Here is a 20,744-nt window from a genome sequence, read left to right on the forward strand (position 1 = left end):
GCCTCCCAAGTAGCTGCGACTACAGGCATGTGCTACCAGGCCTGGCTAATTTTTGTATTTTTAGTAGAGATAGGGTTTCACCATGTTGGCCAGGCTGGTCTCAAACTCCTGACCTGAGGTGATCTGCTTCCTTCAGCCTCCCAAAGTGCTGGGATTACAGGTGTGAGCCACTGTACCCAGCTGGTTGTTCATGATATTCTGAATCCCATATGTCTGCTTCTAGTGAAGAATGGCTTCACTAGCATGAGTTCAGTTCCCAACTACTCAAGTCCCTGCTAAAACCCTACTCAATATGATGACCATGGAAACAAAGGCCCAGGACATTGTTGGGCAGCAATATGAGAGGGTGTGTTGTGTGAAAAGGTTAATAAAATTAACTTCATACTAAACTATGTAAAACTTCTACTTTGGTAGATCGAAACAGTGTAACATGGTAACTTTATAGGATGCAACCTAAACTCCATAAAGTTGTATTATGTGCTTCTCTCTGGCACTGGCTCTTGATCCTATTCTCTTCTCCTTGGTTGCATGCTGATAAGGCAGGCCAGGTAGGGTTAGGCCGATGCTCCCTCCCACCTCTGCTGTTTGAGGAAGCAGTCTGACAATGTTTCCAGAGTTCTTAAGAGCTACTTTATAGATATTGACACACATACACAAACAAAATGCTACACACAGGAAGACATTCACTGCAGTATAACACAAGTTAAAAATAAAAACAATAGAATGTCCTAGAAAATGCCCCAATTTAAAAAGTATTAGGTAAACAATTTATTCAAAGGAATGATGTGTAACACTGTATATGATAAAACTGAGTTCTATAGGAAAGGGGTGAGCAAACTAAAATTGGAGAAGGCTGCCTATTTCTATAAATATAGTTTTACTGGAGAACAGCATGCCCATTCATTTATACATTGTCTATGGCTACTTTTGTGCCACAATGGCAGAGATTTCATACTTTATAAATATTGTACAGATTACTCATAAATCTTACAGGTTCAAGAGAACACAGAAATGATATAGTCTTGGGGGACAAAAAAAAGACCTAAGGAAGTGGTGGAACTAGAACTAAGCATCCTACCCAATGCCATCCTCCACTTCTTCCTACAATTTGTCTTCTCACGAAGAGCCAGAGAGCTAAACAATTACTAAAATCACTGATGGGAGATACCCAGAAATGACAGAAAAGGCTTTTTTTTAAACCCAAAGGGCTTCCACCTATATTATTTGAGCCTCATGATAATCTCTTTGGGATAAAATTTCTTTCTAATGAAGAAAAGGTGACTCTGCAAAATTAAATGGAGAGGAAAGGATTCAAATACAGGTTTACATGTTACAAAGGTCATTGCTTTATCCACTGTATTCTCTAAAAAAAAAAAGTTGCAGAGAATTAACTGACTAATGAGTCACGTTCAAATTGTTGCCCAAGGCCTTTAAAGGGCTGCCTAAAATTTCTAGCAGTCCTCATAGGTGTTTTCCCACTCTTCAGGTACCTATGTTGCCTTGGCTCTTTCAGTCTTTTTACCATGCCTGCCTAGGGTTTTTGACGCAGAACAGAAAGAAAGAATAATGCCTTCAGGCCTAGACTACCTAGACTGCTCTGCCACTTATTGGCTGTGTGGTCCTGAGCAAGTCACGTTCCTCTCTGTACTTTCAGTTTCCTCATCATTAAAACAGGAGCAATGGCCAGGTACAGTGGCTCATGCCTTTAATCCCAGCACTTTGGAAGGCCGAGGTTGGGGGAATCACTTGAGGCCAGGTGTTTTGAGGTTACAGTGAGCAATGATCCAGCCACTGAACTCCGGCCTGGATGACAGAATCAGATCCATTCTCTAAATAAATAAATAAATAAATAAATAAATAAATAAATGAAGCAGGGATGATAATTACAGACTCTATCTCATGGGCTGTGTTTTATGTATACTAACTCATTTATTTTTCACGATAGTCTATCAGGTTGTTCTTTCCACAAAAACATAACTATGACAATAGGATTTTTGTTTATTCAGTACCTAGAAAACTATCTGGCACTAGGAAGTAATTAATTACTAAATGAGTGAATAAATGAATAACAGAAGAGGAAGAACAACAAATGTCAAGTCCTATTTCAACAGTTAACAAGGCACTGAGAATAGGTAAGTTTATAATTAACAGAGGTGTGGTGATGCCAATATATCACAATGTCTGACAGTCCAAATCACAGTATTACTTCAGAAGTGCAAATGTTCCTCTCCAAAGCTGCTTCCCTATCTGTAAATTTAGGTTGACCTAGAAGTTCCAAAAATTTCCCTTCAAGCTTTCTAATTGCAAATCCTTATATCTGTGGTTGTCTTATTTTTTTTTTTTTTTTTCAAGATGGAGTCTTGTTCTGTCACCCAGGCTGGAGTGCAGTGGCGCGATCTCAGCTCACTGCAACCTCCGTCTTCCGGGTTCAAGCAATTCTCCTGCCTCAGCCGCCTGAGTAGCTGGGATTACAGGCATGCGTCACCACGCCCGGCTAATTTTTGTATTTTTAGTAGAGACAGGGTTTCGCCATGTTGGCCAGGCTGGTCTTGAACTCCTGACCTCAGGTGATCCGTCTGCCTCGGCCTCCCAAAGTGCTGGGATTACAGGCATGATCCACCATGGCCAGCCTTCTTATTTAACATTCATAAAGCCAGTAATTCTTAATAGACACACTATTTATATGAGTAATCCTAAAAAACTACAACTTTGTTTTTGTTGTTATAACTTAAGCCCTACACATTCCATTAAATTGATGGAATTATTTTCCCTTTTAAAATTTTATTTTATACTATTCTTTAGTCTTCACAATCTGAAATAATGTATCAATTTTAGAACCTGAAATTATTCTGTAAAAGTACAGAGCTGCAATGCCACTCTGCACGACAACAACTTAGTAAAAGAGAGGCATTTACCAGCGGGGAAGCCAAGTACGCAGTACCTTAAGGGGGACCATCCACTGTACCCCTGTGATTTTCTTGATTTGAATGTTTTCGGGGTATGTCATTTTTTCCTGTGAAATACTTCTTTTGTGATTTCTGACGTTGTATCACCAATTAAGAAGTTGAAGTTTTGACCCCGCTATCCAGCTTGAAATGCAGCCAAAAAATTTTTCTGAGTTTTCACTTATATAAACATCAGTCTCTGAAGACTGCCTTGCACAGATGAGATAATTTAAGTTTCCATTCATTTATGCTAATTTCTACTGCAACAAATAGATAATTTCCTAAAATATGAAGATCAAGCCCTAGTATTTAAGTTTAAAAAACTATTATGATTCAAAAACTATCCATTTGCTTCTTCAATATTACCATTAAGTTGCCACACATTCTCAAAATATCCCTTCTTCAATTTCCCACTCATTTTATCAGCTATCCAATTAGATCTACCTAGTCATAGGGAAATTTTGGAATTGAAGTTATTTTTGGGAACTGAAGTTATTTATCTTGGATCTTTTACTTGACTGCTTTTTGACACTGAGGAGAGGGAAAAAAAATTGCTTAAACCTGTTCTACTGTTTTCTTGATTAATAATATACTTAGCCAATGTCTGAATACTTACTTTACATAACAAACTTGGCTAGAAGACAGAGGCAGTTTAGTAAAGTGGACTCCGCCCTTTAAATCCAGTCTGTCACTTATCATTTACGTAACCTTGAGCAAGTCAAAACTAGTGAGCCTCAGTTACTTTATCTGAAAGTAGGAATGATATCTATAACTGATACTACTTTACTGGACTGCTATGAAAGATATAGATGAAATTGAAGTTGGAAGAGTTAAAAAGTTATACAACATTAAACAAGTGTCTATACTAACATTACCATCATTACCATGAAGGATACTTCATCCATGCCTTCATAGAACTTATATTCTATCCAAAACTGCCAACTGGGCAGCTGACACTGGGACCTATCCTTTCAAGCAGTGGTTTCCAGCGGAACATTGGAAACAAAGTGTTGTAACTCCCATATATATTTCTAACATAAAAATACAATTGGCCGGGCGCAGTGGCTCATGCCTGTAATCCCAACACTTTAGGAGGCTGAGGCGGGTGGATCACCTGAAGTCGGGATTTTGAGACCAGCCTCGCCAACATGGTGAAACCTTGTCTCTACTAATAATACAAAAATTAGCCTGGCATGGTGGCACATGCCTGTAATCCCAGCTACTTGGGAGGATGAGGCAGAAGAATCCTTTGAACCTGGGAGGTGGAGATTGCAGTGAGCTGCAACCATGTGCCATTGCACCCCAGCCTTGGCGAAAAGAGGGAAACACCGGCTCAAAAATAAATAAATAAATAAATAAATAAATATATAAATAAACTAAATTGAAAACTTCCACTATTATTTAATATATGAAACAACATTGGTGTGCCCATCAGATCTAATATCAGATGTTCATCTGTTATGTACAGTGTGCTAGTAAGTCCCTATAAGATAGTTAAGGCACAGCATATTCCCTTTTTCACATCTGCCTGCTTAAACTGACTTGAGCATCTTATCTGAACTAATCAGGCTAACACTCATAAAATGAACAAGTAGTTTAAAATATACTTGCAAAGAAACAAGGATTTGCAAATACTAATGATGCAAACATAAGAAAATGGCAAAGTTTATAATTACCCTATTCTGACTTCTGTCAAACATATTGACAGAAGTTTTTAAAAACAGATGTTTTGAAATGGTTCCATCACTATAATTTTTTTTTAGTCTTAGACATCAATAAAGCAAATGTTTCAGTTAAAATTTGTCTATTAAAATTGTCATCCCTAATACCAATTGATAATTATTCTAAATCCTTCTAAAGCTGTGACACTTTCATACTTTTAACAAAAATGTGTCAAAATCTACTGAAATTCTTTAAGATTTTAAAACACATCAGAAAATTTTGTTTCCAAATGTTGAAAATTTACAGTCATGAAAATTATCAGTAACAGGGACTCTAACATTACTTTTGGCAACAAAATCATAATAATGAAGAATATTTTACATTATTTTCAAATTATATCTTCTTAAAATATATTTTGGGTAGGGCACAATTTTATGACATTAATAAAGTATTATTTAATCGCTTAATATTTCACATTTTATAACAAATGTAGTACAGTGATACATGTATATATAATTTTCAAAATGTACCTATAGATAATTTAGAATACATAATAAAAAATTTAGACATCTCAGTCTAATCCATCAAGATGATTTGTAATTTTGAAAAGAGTACTTTGCATGGAGTTGAATGATTTGATGATTAACCAAATATGGAAATATTATATTCCAGCAACATTAAAAAACAAAAAATGTTTCCATTTTTGCCCTTTGTTTACTGTAGAAATCTATATACGTACAATTACCTCCATTTGCTGTCAGAAAGGAACCAGGCAAATTTTACTGAATTGGTATTTTGCCAAATCCATCAGAGAGTGTCACATCTTTTCTCAGAAAGAAACCAACTTCCCTATGTCAGTTCCAAGGAATAGCTATAGTTTTCTGCCTATTAACTGGACTGAACCATGCATTTAAAAAGTCAAATTGTAATAAAATGCAAAACTGCCAGGAAATAGTTACAGTGGTTACAGCCAAGCAACTTCCAGCATTTTACTGAAGGAACTGGAAGTTTACATGTGAAAATGGAGGGTCATAAATCTGCTTATTTCCAGTGCTGAAAGGACATTACATTAAAACCAAAATACACACTCCAGAATTAGCTAAGAAAACAGCAATTTACTGCACAGCAAAGTAGTCAAAGTCCCTGGGCTCATTCCTCACTTACTTACTCATAAACTCAATCTGTAAAGTTGGAAAAAAATCTTAAGAGTTCATCTAATCCACTCCTCAGCTCATGTTCCTCACTATACTCAACAGAGGTGAGGCACACCATGCAGCATTTCAAAGCTTCGGTCCTCCAGGCTTTGGGGAACCCCTGCAGTCAGAACACTCAGGATTTCCCTTGATAGCTAATTTTGTTTTTAGTAGTTTTGAAAGTTAGAACATCACTGTTTTTAACTCTGAGCCCTATCTTGGCCTCTATAGGCTTACACAAGATTAAAACATAAATAAATAAATAGAATAAAATATAAAAGTCTAATCTCTTTTCCACTAAATCATCCAACATATATGGCCTGAGGGTCCACCGTAGCCTCTAAGGACACAAAGGTAACACTTCAAAGAACACATCAATAAAACAATACCACATGATATATTACATAATATTCTTTATTTTACAAATATTTATTGAAGGCTTATTATTGGTCATATATCATGTAATACATAGGGAATCAAATGGTTAGTAAGATGGAGTTGATCCTTGCCCTAATGAAGTTTAAAGACCAGAGAGGAATACAAACAGGCAATTATGACACAGAATACTAAGCCTTATTATATTCAGGGATCTTCTGACACATGTATCTGCAATTTTGTACTCACTGAATCTTCTCTTCCATAATAAAAGCATGTTGATGCAAAATTACTCAGATAAAAGAACTCATTAGTAATTTTTAAAATTCCATATTAAATATATATACATATATATTTTAAATTTTTTAAGTTCCAGGGTACATGTGTACGATGTGCAGGTTTCTTACATAGATAAACATGTGCCATGGTGGTTTCCTGCACCTATCAACTCATCACCTAGGTATTAACCCATTTATGCCAGAGGTTGCAATTTGTTGAATGTGAAAAATCAGACCTTGGCAATGACCTTGAGCAGGATATAAAGAACTTCCACATGCTTAGCATTCCAGAAATGGAACACTAGGCATAAATGGGTTAAGCCCAGAATGCATTAGCTATTTTTCCTAATGCTCTTCCCTCAGCTTGACCCCCCACCCCCTGACTGGCCCCAGTGTGTGTTATTCCCCTCCCTGTGCCCATGTGTTCTATTGTTCAGCTCCCACTTATAAGTGAGAACATGTGGTGGTTGGTTTTCTGTTCCTGCATTAGTTTGCTGAGGATAACAGCTTCCAACTCCATCCATGTCCCTGAAAAGGACAGGATCTCATTCCTTTTTATCGCTGCATAGTATTCCATGGTGTTTATGTTCCACATTCTCTTTTTCCAGTCTATCATTGATGAGCATTTGGGTTGATTCCATGTCTTTGCTATTGTGAATAGTGCTGTAATAAACATACATGTGCATGTATCTTTGTAATAGAATGATTTCTATTCCTTTGGGTCTATATGCAGTAATGATATTTCTGGTTCTAAATCTTTGAGGAATCACCACATTGTCTTCCACAATGGTTGAATTAGTTGACATTCCCACCAACAGTGTAAAAGCGTTCTTATTTCTCTGCAACCTCACTAGTATGTTGTTTGACTTTTTAATAATCACCATTGTGACATGAGATGGTATCTCATTGTGATTTTGATATGCATGTCTCTAATGGTCAGTGATGTTGAGCTTTTCTTCATGTTTATTGGCCACATGAATATCTTCTGGGAAGTGTCTGTTCATGTTCTTTGCCAACTTTTTAATGGGGTTCCTTTTTTCTTGTAAATTTGTTAAGTTCCTTGTAGATTCTGGATGTTAGACCTTTGTCATATGGATAGATTGAAAAAAATTTCTCCCATTCTGTTGGTTGCCTGTTCACTCTGACGGTAGTTTCTTTTGCTGTGCAGAGCTCTTTAGTTTAATTAGATCTCATTTGCCAATTTTTGCTTTTGTTGTAATTGCTTTTGGTGTCTTTCTCATAAAATCTTTGCCCATTCCTATGTCCAGAATGATATTGCCTATATTCTATTCCAGGGTTTTTATAATTTTGGGTTTTACATTTAAGTCTTTAATCCATCTTAAGTTGATTTTCGTATATGGATTAAGAAACAGGAACAGTTTCAATTTTCTGCATATGGCTAGCCAGATATACAGCAGGATTAATTGAATAGAGAGTCCTTTCCCTATTGCTTCTTTTTGTCAGCTTTGTCAAAAATAAGAGAAGAATCAAACAGACACAATAAAAAATGATAAACAGGATACCACCACTGATCTCACAGAAGTACAAACAACCATCAGCAAATACTACAAACACCTCTATGCAAAGAAACTAGAAAATCTAGAAGAAATGGATAAATTCCTGGATGCATACACACTCCCAAGACTGAATCAGGAAGAAGTTGGATCCCTGAATAGATCAATAACAAGTTATGAAAGTGAGGCAGTAATAAATAGCCTACTAATGAAAAAAAGTCCAGGACCAGATGGATTTACAGCTGAATTCTACCAGAGGTACAAAGAGGAGCCGATACCCTTTCTTCTGAAATGATTCCAAACAATTGAAAAGGAGGGACTCCTCCCTAACTCATTTTATGAGGCCAGCATCATCCTGATAACAAAACCTGGCAGAGATACAACAACAAAAAGAAAACTTCAGTCCAATATCCCTGATGAACTTCGACGCAAAAAATCTCAATGAAATACTGATAAACCAAATCCAGCAGCACATCCAAAAGCTTATCTACCACAGTCAAGTTGGCTTCATCCCCAGGATGCAAGGCCGGTTCAACATATGCAAATCAATAAACGTCACTCATCACATAAACAGAACTAAAGACAAAAACCACATGATTATCTCAATAGACACAGAAAAGGCCTTTGATACAATTCAACATCGCTTCATGTTAAAAACTCTCAATAAACTAGGTATTGAAGGAACGTATCTCAAATAATAAGAGCTTTTTATGAGAAACCCACAGATAATATCATACTGAATGGGCAAAAGCTGGAAGCATTCTCCGTGAAAACTGGCACAAGACAAGGATGCCCTCTCTCACCATTCTTATTCAATATAGTATTGGGAGTTCTGGCCAGGGCAATCAGGCAAGAGAAAGAAATAAAGCGTACTCAAATAGGAAGAGAGGAAGTCAAATTGTCTTTGTTTGAAGATAACATGATCCTATATCTAGAAAACCCCATCATCTCAGCCCAAAAGCTTCTTAAGCTGATAAGCAACTTCAGTAAAGTCTCAGGATACAAAATCAATGTGCAGAAGTCACCAGGATCCCTATACACCAACAAAAGGCAAGCAGAGAGCAAAATCATGAATGAACTCCCATTCCCAATAGCTACAGAGAGAATAAAATACCTAGGAATACAGAAGAAGTGAAGGATCTCTTCAAGGAGAACTACAAACCACTACTCAAGGAAATGAGAGAGGACACAAACAAAGGGAAAAACGTTACATGCTCATGGATAGGAAGAATCAATATCATGAAAATGGCCATACTGCCCAAAGTAATTCACAGATTCAATGCTATTCCCATTAAACTACCATTAACATTCTTCACACAATTAGAAGAAACTATTTTAAAATTCATATAGAACCAAATAAAAGCTCGTATAGCCAAGACAATCCTAAGCAAAAAGAACAAACCTGGAGGCATCATGCTATCTTTCATACTATACTACAAGGCTACAGTAACCAAAAAAGCATGGTACAAAAACAGACACATAGACCAGTGGAAGAGAATGAAGATCTCAGAAATAAGACCACACATCTACAACCATCTGATCTTTGACAAACCGTACAAAAACAAACAATAGGGAAAGGATTCCCTATTTAATAAATGGTGCTGGGAGAACTGGCTAGCCATATGCAGAAAATTAAAACTGGACCCCTTTCTTACACCTATACAAAAATTAACTCAATGTTAAATTTTAGACAATGTTACATTTAGACTTAAATGTAAAACCCAAAACAATAAAACGCCCTAGAAGAAAATCTAGGAATGCCATTGAATATATTTTTTACATATCATTTGCTTTGGTTATATTTACATCCTGAAAGTCAGCTTGAAATATGCAATTCTTTTAAAACTCTGCAGGAAGGTAACCTGATAATATTCTTTAGAGCAGGGAATCAAAAAAGATGTATATGGCACCATTCCTGATTTGTCTTTCTAGAATCCTACAAAATTAATTCTTTGTAAGTTGGTAATACTTGTGAAAAGTCTGCAAAAAGAAAACTGTGGTGCATTTTCCAGGTACCTACAAAGTTCTATGTGCATTAGGTGTTGAAGATATACAGGGAGAAATACAGATTTTCAATCTGGAAAGAGATGAAAACATGCTACCCAATCACTCCATTACAGCATGGCATGAAAGCAGAGGTACCTGCGATATGCAATGGGAACCAAAGTTCTGATGTTTCTCACGGTAATAGAGAGAGCCGGGGAGGGTTTCAGAGAGCAGCGTCATCAAGGTCCTGAGTGATAAAGAATTTATCAGGTCCAGAGGTGCGATAGATAAAAGTTTCCAGGTGGGAGCAGTCCACTGTACTCTTAATTCATCTTTATGAAATACTTCTTCTCAGAATAGCAGAACAGTATACCTCTCAGATCATACAGAGTCATCTGAATCAACAGAGTAAGGATGACAAACTACTCTCTAGAGAAAAATTATTCTATTCAAGCAGAAATGCAAGAGAGGAAAGTCCACCTAGACAATATGAATTAAACATAACCCCATAATTTCAGGCTTACCAAAGCTGAAAGAAGTCAGCTCTAAACCAACAGAGCAGGAAACAAGACCATTATTTGGCAGGAAAGAGCTAGAAGATAGCAATCAGTTGAACAATACTGTAATTAAGATTAGTAAATTTGACTATGACACTTAGTTTGTACTTAATTTGAAGTTTACAAAGCTCTTCTACCAATTTCCAAACTACAAACTGAAGGAGAAGGTAAGTTTTGGTCTTCAATGAAAAAACCCTGGTTTAGGCAAGAAAGTCAGTAGCCTAATAGCTAAGGAAACCTAAGCTTCAAGGCAGTTCTTCTCTTAAAACTTCAACATGAGCCCACGCAACATTAAACTAATATCCATGATGCTCACAGACTGGAATTTACCAGGAAATCCAAATATGCCTCTAAATACCATTTACTTATTTGTGAAATGGCTTTTTTCACTGTTTAGCCCCAAGGAAGTCTTTAGGCTTGAAAGACAAGTTCTAGCATTTTACAGTTAGAAACTCTGTGAGCTTAGCACTGTAAGAGATTAATTTTCTCTATCTATAAAATGAAACTAGTTATATCTACTTTACAGAACTTTTGTAGCTTATAGTATGTCAACTTCTTAGCACAAAGCTTGTACCTAATGAAAAAAGAAAAGAAAAAAAAAAGGGTGTTTACGATACCATCTTTCTGGCCAGAGGTACTGGAGGTCTATAATCTGTAGAAGTATACTATAGCAGTCTGACATATCTGAGAAAGCCTCTTTTTTCCCTTCTTTAAATATGTCCTCCATAGGACCATCTTCCCTTCAATAACTTATATCTGTGAATCTCAACAGATCCAAGGGCCTTATTTTCTCCTTACAACAGGCTCTTGGGTTCCTCAAGGTAATTAGAGAAAGGAAAGACACTCAGGCAGAGACAGTTAAACTGTGAATAAAATTTACGCTGTGAATAAAACAAAACATACACTTCAAATCCTGACAATCTTAGAAAAAAATCACTGTAATAGAAGGGATTTCAAAAGAGAAAAAGAATAATGTGTTGTATATTGTTCCTTTTATTAAAAAACTGAACGGTGAAGCCACCCAAGATTTTGCATCTTCCAGAATTTTTTTTTCCTTTCTCCTGTGTAGTCTCTGGTTGTTCACATTCCAAAATGATGTTTACTGTTTTCCAAGGGAGTGTTCAGGAGGGCAGCTGCCTTGGAGGTAGGTCACCAGGACTCCTTTGCATTTTGCATGCAAATAAAGACTCCAGAAGGGACTGTAGCTGCTAGAGGCCTTTGCTAGCTGCTACAGGTAGGTCCACACTGTCGCAGGCTGCTCTGTCTCTTAGCCCCAACGTCTGTTCATGGCTGTGGTTTTAAAAGAGTCCCTCAACAGATGTTCTATTTAATAACTACAAGACAATAAAAACTAGGGTTACAAGCCAACAAGGATCATATTGTCTCTTAATATTTAATCACATCAATTTCTTTGAGTAAAAAAAAAAAAAAATACCAGCACTGATATTTGAGATCCTGGTATTTTTTTGTAAATGTTAAGACATTCACGAGAAAGATGCCATTCTGAAGCTAAATGCTTAAGCAACATGTATTGCACATGCAACCAACATGCTTTAGAAGCACATGCATCTGAAGGTAACTGCCACTGAAAAAAACGAATATGTTTCTGAAATATACTTAAGAAACAGGCTAAATATAGTAACTTAGATACATTAACATGTATACCTTGCAAACTTTAATTTAGGCTCAGTGCTGCCTGAATCCACATGACTAGGTACTAGGCTATTTATCCCATTTACACAACAAATTACCAGGGTTTATCTTTTCTACTGGTGGAGCGGTCTCCCTAACTAGGAGAAAGAGTGAAGAGTTAAGGATAAAATTTTGTAAACTGTATTTTGAGAACAGCTTATTTTTTGTGGAAAAAAAAAATAGTGAACCTATCTGGGAAAAGTTTCCTATTGCATCTTCCTCCTAAGCTACCACCATACAATATATTACAGACTCTGAGAAGTTCTGAAATAAAGAAAACTATTTAATACATTCTATATTTATTCAACTACCAGAAAGAACTGAGAAGAAACAGCTTATTAATTTCAACCCTAATGCTCACTTTGATCTGTTATTAGTGGCTGTATGGAACATTGCTGAAGCTTAACAAGATAACGTGACACAACTGATGAGCAATTCCTACCTGGCAGATGTGTGGGCCACTGCTGGTTCATTATGAAGTTTGGAAAATGCTAATATAAGATAAACCTATGGTGCTTTCAATACTTATCCCCAGTTCCCTTTTTCATATCTCACTTCTGGTATTTAAGAGCCAAGTAACAGAGGAAGGAAAAGGGGAAAGAATATTATGTTAAAATGCAAGGAAGGGTAAGTCTCTATTAATTTTACTCTCTAATCACCTATTTCTTCATCAACATTTTAGACATTTATGGATCCAGTTGAGCAATGATTTAAACATCTATTCTGAAAATGTGAAGAGAATGTAAAGAGTGAATAAGATTCTCTCCTCCTCAGTGAATAGTCTATTAAGACTATTTTAATAGAAGCCAGTTTTACAAAGCTGGGTCATGTCAGATAAGTGATGAGTATGTCAATTTCTCTGTAAAAGCCACCTTCTCTGTGGAAGACAGATCTAAGCTGCTGTGGCCTCACATGTTTCTCTCTTGAGGGATTCTTTTCAAGAAAAGAATAAACAACCTAAGGCAGCATAACTACTCTACGAATGTGAACTGAACTTGAGTCAACCTTTTTCTTAGCTGGGTCTTTACCCTTTTCGGTTCACGTCTACTTAGGTTACAAGTATCATTCTTGGGAGAGCTGATTTGACATGTGAAAACAGAACATAATAAAGTAGAAAATTACTCACATAAAATAGTGCAGACAACTTAGAAACAGCAGACAAGCAGGCTCAAGCAAGAAATTCATAAGAAAACCATAATCTCTCCAGTCACCCTCTGATGAATAAATAGGCATTAATTTGCATAAGCCATCAGGAAGTGAGGAAGCTTGCTTTTAATAAGAAAGTTAGAAATTTTTCAATGGAGCTCACCCAGTTTGTTCCTCAGATGTGGCAAATCATATATCCCCACAGTTCCCAGCTGCATGAACAAATGACTGATAAAATCAGTGACATCCTACAAAGAGTTTACAATGGTAAACTGAGTCATTATGTTGAGATTAAGCATCATCATGAAAGAAGACATAAAATAGTTAGGCGGGCACTCAGTGCTAAACTTCTGATACTTTTCCTCCACTGAAATACTCTTACAAGTAAACCCAAAGTTGTTTAAAACAAAACAAAAGACAAAATGCTGAGCTTGATATATTGAATCCATATTTTAAAAAGTATACCTATCTCAATAAGTCTTCTAAAATTGTCATATCTTAATAATGAACCCAGAAGGCTCAGTGAAAAAATGTCACAATATTCCCAAATCTTTTATTGTAGAAACACAGGCGACATTTCTGGCTGTGTGATAAGCTTGAAATTTATTAATCATTACCACACAAACTGAGAAATTAAATCCTCTAGTATGGATTTCTCAACATAGAGTTCTTGTTTCTGTTTGTTTTGTTTTTGAGACAGAGTCTCACTCTGTCACCCAGGCTGAAATGCAGTGGCACAATGTCGGCTCACTGCAACCTCCACCTCCCGGGTTCAAGCGATTCTTCTGCCCCAGCCTCCCAGGTGGCTGAGACTATAGGCGTGCACCACCACACCCGGCTACTTTTTGTATTTTTAGTATAGAGGGGTTTCACCATGTTGAGGCTGGACTCCATCTTCTGACCTCAGGTGATCCACCAGCCCCAGCCTCCCAAAGTGTTCTTGTTTTGAGTAGCAACTTGCTTTAGAAACACTGATGGTCATTTTTTTTTAGCTTATAGTTCTATTAAGATTGGAAGGCTCCAAACAAGAGCTCAATTAGAAAGCCCTAAGATTTGCTTCACTATCACCAAATAAAATTTCCAGCCATAATGAGTCTACTTCCCCTCTACATATTTCCTCAGCCCTTGAGTAGCTTAATCTTCAAAATAAAATCTGAGTTCCTTCTCTATTGCTCCCTTTTAGAGTCAGTTTCTTTTACTGCCTCAGAGAAAGTAAAATGAGCAACAGGAAAAGGTTAGAAAGCCTATTCAGGCTGGGCATGGTGGCTCACACCTGTAATCCCAGCACTTTGGGAGGTCTGGGCGGGCGGATCACTTGGGGTCAGGAGTTCAAGACCAGCCTGGTCAACATGGTGAAACCCCATCTCTACTAAAAATACAAAAATTAACTGGGCTTGATGGCGGGCACCTGTAATCCAATCTACTCTGGAGGCTGGGGAAGGACAATCTCTTAAACCCAGGAGGTGGAAGGAGCGAGGACCTGGGAGACAGAGCTAGACTCCATTTCCAAAAAAAAAAGCCTATTCAACAGGAGGTCATTTTTTGGAGCTTAGTTTGTTCTACAGGACTTCCTGTCTCTGGGCAATTTGGTGGAGAGAATGCTACACAGAGGAGCTTTATACATGATCATCATTAAAAATGAACAAAGTACATAAGAGCATAAAGAAGAAAAAATAATCACATATCCAGCCATCATGTAAAGTCAGACATAATTAAGCATTTTCACAGTATTCTGTTTCGTGTTGTTACATTGTGTGTGTGTGTGTGTTTTGTTTTGTTTGGAGACAGAGTCTCACGCTGTCACCCAGGATGGAGTGCAGTGGTGCAATCTCAACTCACTGCATGCTCTGTCTCCAGTGTTCAAGTGATTCTACCGCCTCGGCCTCCCAAGTAACTGGGACTACAGGCGTGCGCCGCTATGCCTGGCTAATTTTTGTATTTTTAGTGGAGATGAGGTTTCACCACGTTGGCCACGCTAGTCTCCAACTTCTCAAAGTGCTGGAATTAAAGGCAGGAGCCAAGCTAGCCTGCATTGTGTTTTTAGATAGGAGATTGCCTGCAGGTACTTTTAAGAAGTGCAAATTTGCTAAAGTGTGCCAAGTACAATGAAATGGTAAATGCTACTAAAATCTGATAATCTTAGAAACTGGCCTGTAGATAGTATTGTCTTTTGTTTTGGCCAGCCCAGTGTTTTAAAGGAAATTTGAATTTGAATGCCTCTAAGACTGTTTCCATCTTGCCACAGGCCTAATTACTCCTTATTAGTTTACATAAGGTTATTTCAAATGCTTAGATACCCACCCACCTGAGTGGGCCCTAAATGTAATATGCAACTCCCATAAAGTGCTCAGATAATAAAATGCCTGGAGGATGCTGAGTAAGAAAAGATCTTTCATTTATTATTATTATTATTATTATTATTATTTTGAGACACCCAGGCTGGAGTGCAATGGTGTGATCTCGGCTCACTGCAACCTCTGCCTCCTGGGTTCAAGCAATTCTCCTGCCTCAGCCTCCTGAATAGCTGGGATTACAGGCATGTGTCACCGCACCCAGCTAATTTTTGTATTTTTAGTAGAGACGGGGTTTCTTCATGTTGGCCAGACTGGTCTCAAACTCCTGACCTCAGGTGATCGCCTGTCTCGGCCTCCCAAAGTGCTGGGATTACAGGTATGAGTCACCGTGCCTGGCTGAAAAAAATATTTTAAAAACATACCTAGTACCTCCTGCTCAACTCAAACTATGCAAAAACTTTAGATGTCAAAGTTTTATTCCTTCCAAACTTTTATCTAGCTTGAAGTCACATACAAATATATGTATCTCCATCCCTACTATACCCCCAATTTCTCAAGCTGTTAAAACCAAGTTTTAAAATGGCTTAGAAATCTCAAATCATAAAAAGTGTTTCTCTTTCAGATAAGCCCTGAATAAACAGAACTTAATAAAGCAAGTTTCTAGCAATAGGAGCTATTCTGATTGATTCCGAAGTGGAATGCCGAGAATGGCGAAGAAGCTGTGTCTCTCCTGGTGAGATGCAGGATGCTGAGGGAAGCAGAAGGTAAAAGCAGGAGCCAAAAGAATGCTGTGGTGTGGAAAAACTACTCAACGTGCTTTTTCCTATTCTCAGTCAGCAACAACAATCAATACAAAAGACTTCGGTGACCCCAAAATATGTAGGAAGTTCTCCCCACCAGCAAGCAAGCAATCAATTCTGCAGCAGACACCAGCTCAGTGCCCTCCAGTACAACTCCAATGCTACCTACCAGGAGACAGTTTCAGATCCCGTAGGTTGAGGGCTTAGTCCCCAAGACTGCCTGCCCACTTTAGACACCAGTCTCAAGTCCAGGCCTCCAGAACTTCTGATGGACTGGCTTCAAATTGGGGTTCCCATAACCCCCTCTTTGGGTTCAATTAATTTGACAGAGTGGCATAAAAACTCAGGGAAACATGTTTATGATTTATTACAAAGGATATTTGAAAGGATATAAATACACAGGCACTTGAAGAGATACATAGAGCAAGTTCTGGATGGGTCCCAGACACAAGAGCTTCTGTCCCTGCGGAGTTAGGGTGGACCACCCTTCCAGCATGATGAGTTCTTCTTCACCTTCCTGTCAGACCCTACGTGTTTAGCGCTTCAGAATTCCCTCAAATCTGTTCTTCTTGGGCTTTTATGGAGCGTTCATTGAATACACATGATTAAAGCATGGATAACCATGTTGAAATATAATTAGGTTATAAGGACATGATCTAAACCTAACAAGGCCTGTCTGTTCAGATTCTTCTTGGTGTCTCTGTGCAGTGTTCCTTCTGCTATGGTATGGGGCAGAATACTCTCTGGTATGAGGGTCTTAGAACCCATAATCAGATTAGAGTTCTGCAGTGGGCAGATGAAAGGAGGGTAGGAGAAGATCAGAGAGAGAGATTCTGGTTTCTGTAACAAGGGTCTTGGGAGTGAGTTATGAGCCAGGAACCATGGACAAAACCTATATATGTCATAACATACAAATACTCTGCATGTACCAACTACTCAACAAACTCGAGCAGCAAGAACAATAAGAAACAATCTACTTCAAGCATATCTGAAGCATATATAAAGAGGATAAAAGGAAGCAAGTTGTAGGGTTCCAGTCAGTGGAGAGGCGTGAAAATCCAATTGATTTGTAGGATAACAACAACGATGGCAGGTAAGCATGGCAAGAATTTGTCAAATATTTCTGTAATGGCAGTAGGTTGAGTATGTTTTCGTTTATGTAAGGCTCTTTGAATAGCAAATACTACTCAAGTTTTGATGTTTTCTCTTTTCACAAAAATAAATTTTAATGTAAAAGATGCTTTCTAATTCTATAGGAACAATTCTCACATGCAATACTTATTACATGGGCTTGTGTTTTCCTTGAGTTACGCATCCTTTCAAGCACGGTTTCCCCAGCTGCAGGAAATACCCTGACGCTTATGGTAAAATCTGTAAACTTTCTGTATTAATAAAAGTCACCCATCAACAGTGGATGACTTTATTATTCAAAGTTAACTCCATCTTAATATCTTTCTTAAGTTTTTAAACTCTGCTCCCATCACTCTTGCAATTGGATTTACTAAAATAACATGATATTTTATCACTTTGCAAACTATGTTTATCTGGAACTACCTGATTATATTAAGTTTCAAAAACAAGTATCCTATTATATTCTACTCTGCCTAAGGAAATTATGGTGCTTGTCATAAGACCTAATTACTGACCAGAGTGGTTGATTTTTCTGCAGAAAAAGAAAACATGGCCCTGATAATGGTTTTGTCAAATGGGCACTTTAAAATAGACATATCCTGAAATCAGTAGGGCAGGAGTATTTTTTCTATTGTCATTCCTAATGAAAGAATAAGGATTCGATCAATGCCATCCAGAACCATATGATTAGGCAGGGTTCTACCCTCCAACAGCATATATATTAATTCTTTCCAACTCATGGTTGGGAACACATATAACTTTATTTGGCTTTAAAAAGTGATTTTCTATTGACCTAATGTGACTAATGTTCTTAGGCAATGGCAAAACACCAAATGTGCTTACACCGTGATTCACAAAAAGTGATACAATTCCTCATTCAGCCACCAGCTAATTCCCTCTGTCCCTGCCAGCTTTGGACTACTATTTAAGCTAAGAACTAACTGATGAAAAAATAATAAAAGAAGAAAACTGCTTTTGTCTATATCTATTACATCTCTGGTAATTAAATAATGATTTTAGAAGTTTCCCCACCAGTTTCTCCAATTCTGCAGAATTTAAGAATCAAAAGTTTTCTAAGTCAAAAGAATAAACTATGTACTTGTCTATTTTTACCTACTCCTCATCTCCTAAATAATTTATTTAACCTATTTCCCAACTGAATTCCACTTCATTCATTCATTTTTTTTGTAATAAATTGACTAGGTGTCTATTGTGTGTCAAAGAAGAAGGGATAGAGACAGAGGAAAAGAAAATGACAAAAAATTATGTACAAGGTTTATGGTACATGGTAACAATTGCCTTGAATATCTCTTCCTTTGCACATGCATTCCACATGCAATTGATTCTTAATCTGAAGTCAAAGAACCTTTGAAGGGCTGTGACAGAGTAACTGTAAGAGGTCTGCAAAGGCCTAGGCTCATCAACATATACACCAAAGATTATTTTCAGGTTAAATATACCACATATACATTACAATTTTAAAAATTTATATAGATACTATTGTAAGTACGTTTTTTACAAAAAAAAAGCGTAGCATCTGGAAATGATACTAAAAATAGTTAACAACTGGTTAAGCATGGGTTTCCACTAATTCAGTGGACTGGTGGCCATCAACAGCTAGCATGGACAAACTGGTTTCCACCAGCTGCATATCATACCAGCAAATCCAGTTGAGGAGAGGCAACCTCTTCCTCTCTATTTCATCTTTTTTTTTCCATATTAAAGAAGGTCCTTATTTTAAAAATATTTCTGGGAGTTATTATTCTAAAAAATATTGTAAACTTGCTTGGACCGCCATAACCTTGTGACAAACCACAACTCCCATGAGAAATTATAACAAGTTTAGAACTAGGCCTTTGTTGGTGCTTTGTCTTTTATCATATTTAACAGAGTTACTCCCTACTTTCCCACTTCTTCCCAGATGTTTTAAAGGCTGTAAACCTTTCACCATGAAAAAGTCTGTCTTAATTTATACTCTATGTATAATGAGAAACGCCTAGTTTCAGGCTTATGTATCCAATTTACTTGAACCATTTAATATTTAGCTTACAAGAAAAGTTCCAGCTTGTGAATAACAAATGAAATGGGCTGCAATTTGTGCTAAACTATTTTAACCCTGAGTATGTTTGCAATTGGAATAAGTGTGTTATGAGAATGAACAATAGTTCTTTCCTAATGAGAGAAGGAAACAAGCTGGGTTGACTTGGCTACCTTTCACTTTAACCAGCCTAAGGGAGTAACTCCTAGGTTCTCTCTTTCTCTTAGTTTAGAAGAAAAAATCACTCAACATATTTAGTACATTTAAGATAATGAATCATTTAGGCCTATCACTACCTCACAGCCAACAGGTAGTGATAGGAAGGACAGCATAGTAACTGCAAGAAAACAAAATGTGTAATCTCTGTATCTTTCCTACAGATTTAGAACAAAGCCAAATGACTATGGCAACATTTAGAAATAAAGTGGTAGTAATAATGAAAATAAATTAAGAATTTAGTCATACTTACTAAAATGTAAATTTTAAACATAATTTATACATATTCAAATGTAGCATTGGTATTTCATAAACCTACTAAAATCATAATTTTAAATAAAGTGGCAAAATTATACCAACTACTACTACTCTTGGGAAGAGTGGTGTCAATTCCGGTCATCTTCTTAATCTAAAATTAAAATTCTCAGGGTCTACTAATCAGAAGAGGTTTCAGATATCAAATCATTGAAAATGTAAATCCAACTTCCAACAAAACTAACCTTAAAAAAGGCAAACCACTTGTAGTCATTCAACACAATCTCAAAGCCTTGGTTGTAAATGATGGTGAAATGGCCAGAATTGCCAAGGTCATCATATGCTGTATCCAGCTTCTGAAGGTACACCACTACTTTTTTTTCTTGTGGTCCTAAAGAAAAAAAAAAAAAAGCACAATAAAGGAAAATTATTTGGATTTCAATAGGGGAAAGAATCCCCCAATTTCAATTATAATTGTGCTGCTTTCCTTTCATGCTACCCAGTTTAAGCACAGTCTGCCTAGTGAAGAAACCAAAGGCTCCATCTTGTTGCCTCAAACAGTTCCCGCTCCGAGGCAAGACTGTGAAGTTAGGCTCTAAAAATTTGAGATAATGCAAGCAGAAGCAGTGGCTCACGCCTGTAATCCTAGCACTTTGCGGGGC

The 20,744-nt window shown here is 37.1% G+C and overlaps 1 protein-coding gene across 4 annotated transcripts in view; it reads right to left on the bottom strand.

Annotated features, from left to right (window-relative positions):
* CTSC (cathepsin C) overlaps window positions 1-20,744 on the bottom strand; it is a 44,455-nt gene that overhangs the window by 20,949 nt on the left and 2,762 nt on the right. Inside the window, exons 2-5 of one of the 4 annotated variants that reach the window (XM_008958485.5) lie at window positions 20,328-20,473; window positions 13,512-13,596; window positions 13,329-13,416; window positions 11,369-11,844 (exon numbers count right to left, since the gene is read on the bottom strand). In XM_008958485.5, the coding sequence (XP_008956733.1) occupies window positions 11,838-11,844; window positions 13,329-13,416; window positions 13,512-13,596; window positions 20,328-20,473 (326 nt within the window). In that variant the 3' untranslated portion in view covers window positions 11,369-11,837. Of the gene's footprint in view, window positions 1-11,368; window positions 11,845-13,328; window positions 13,417-13,511; window positions 13,597-20,327; window positions 20,474-20,744 lie in introns of those variants that run through there. The other 3 variants (XM_008958487.7, XM_008958488.7, XM_003832987.5) reach the window with 3 other exon arrangements.

The sequence above is a fragment of the Pan paniscus genome, chromosome 9, assembly GCF_029289425.2.
Source record: "Pan paniscus chromosome 9, NHGRI_mPanPan1-v2.0_pri, whole genome shotgun sequence".
NCBI lineage: Eukaryota > Metazoa > Chordata > Mammalia > Primates > Hominidae > Pan > Pan paniscus.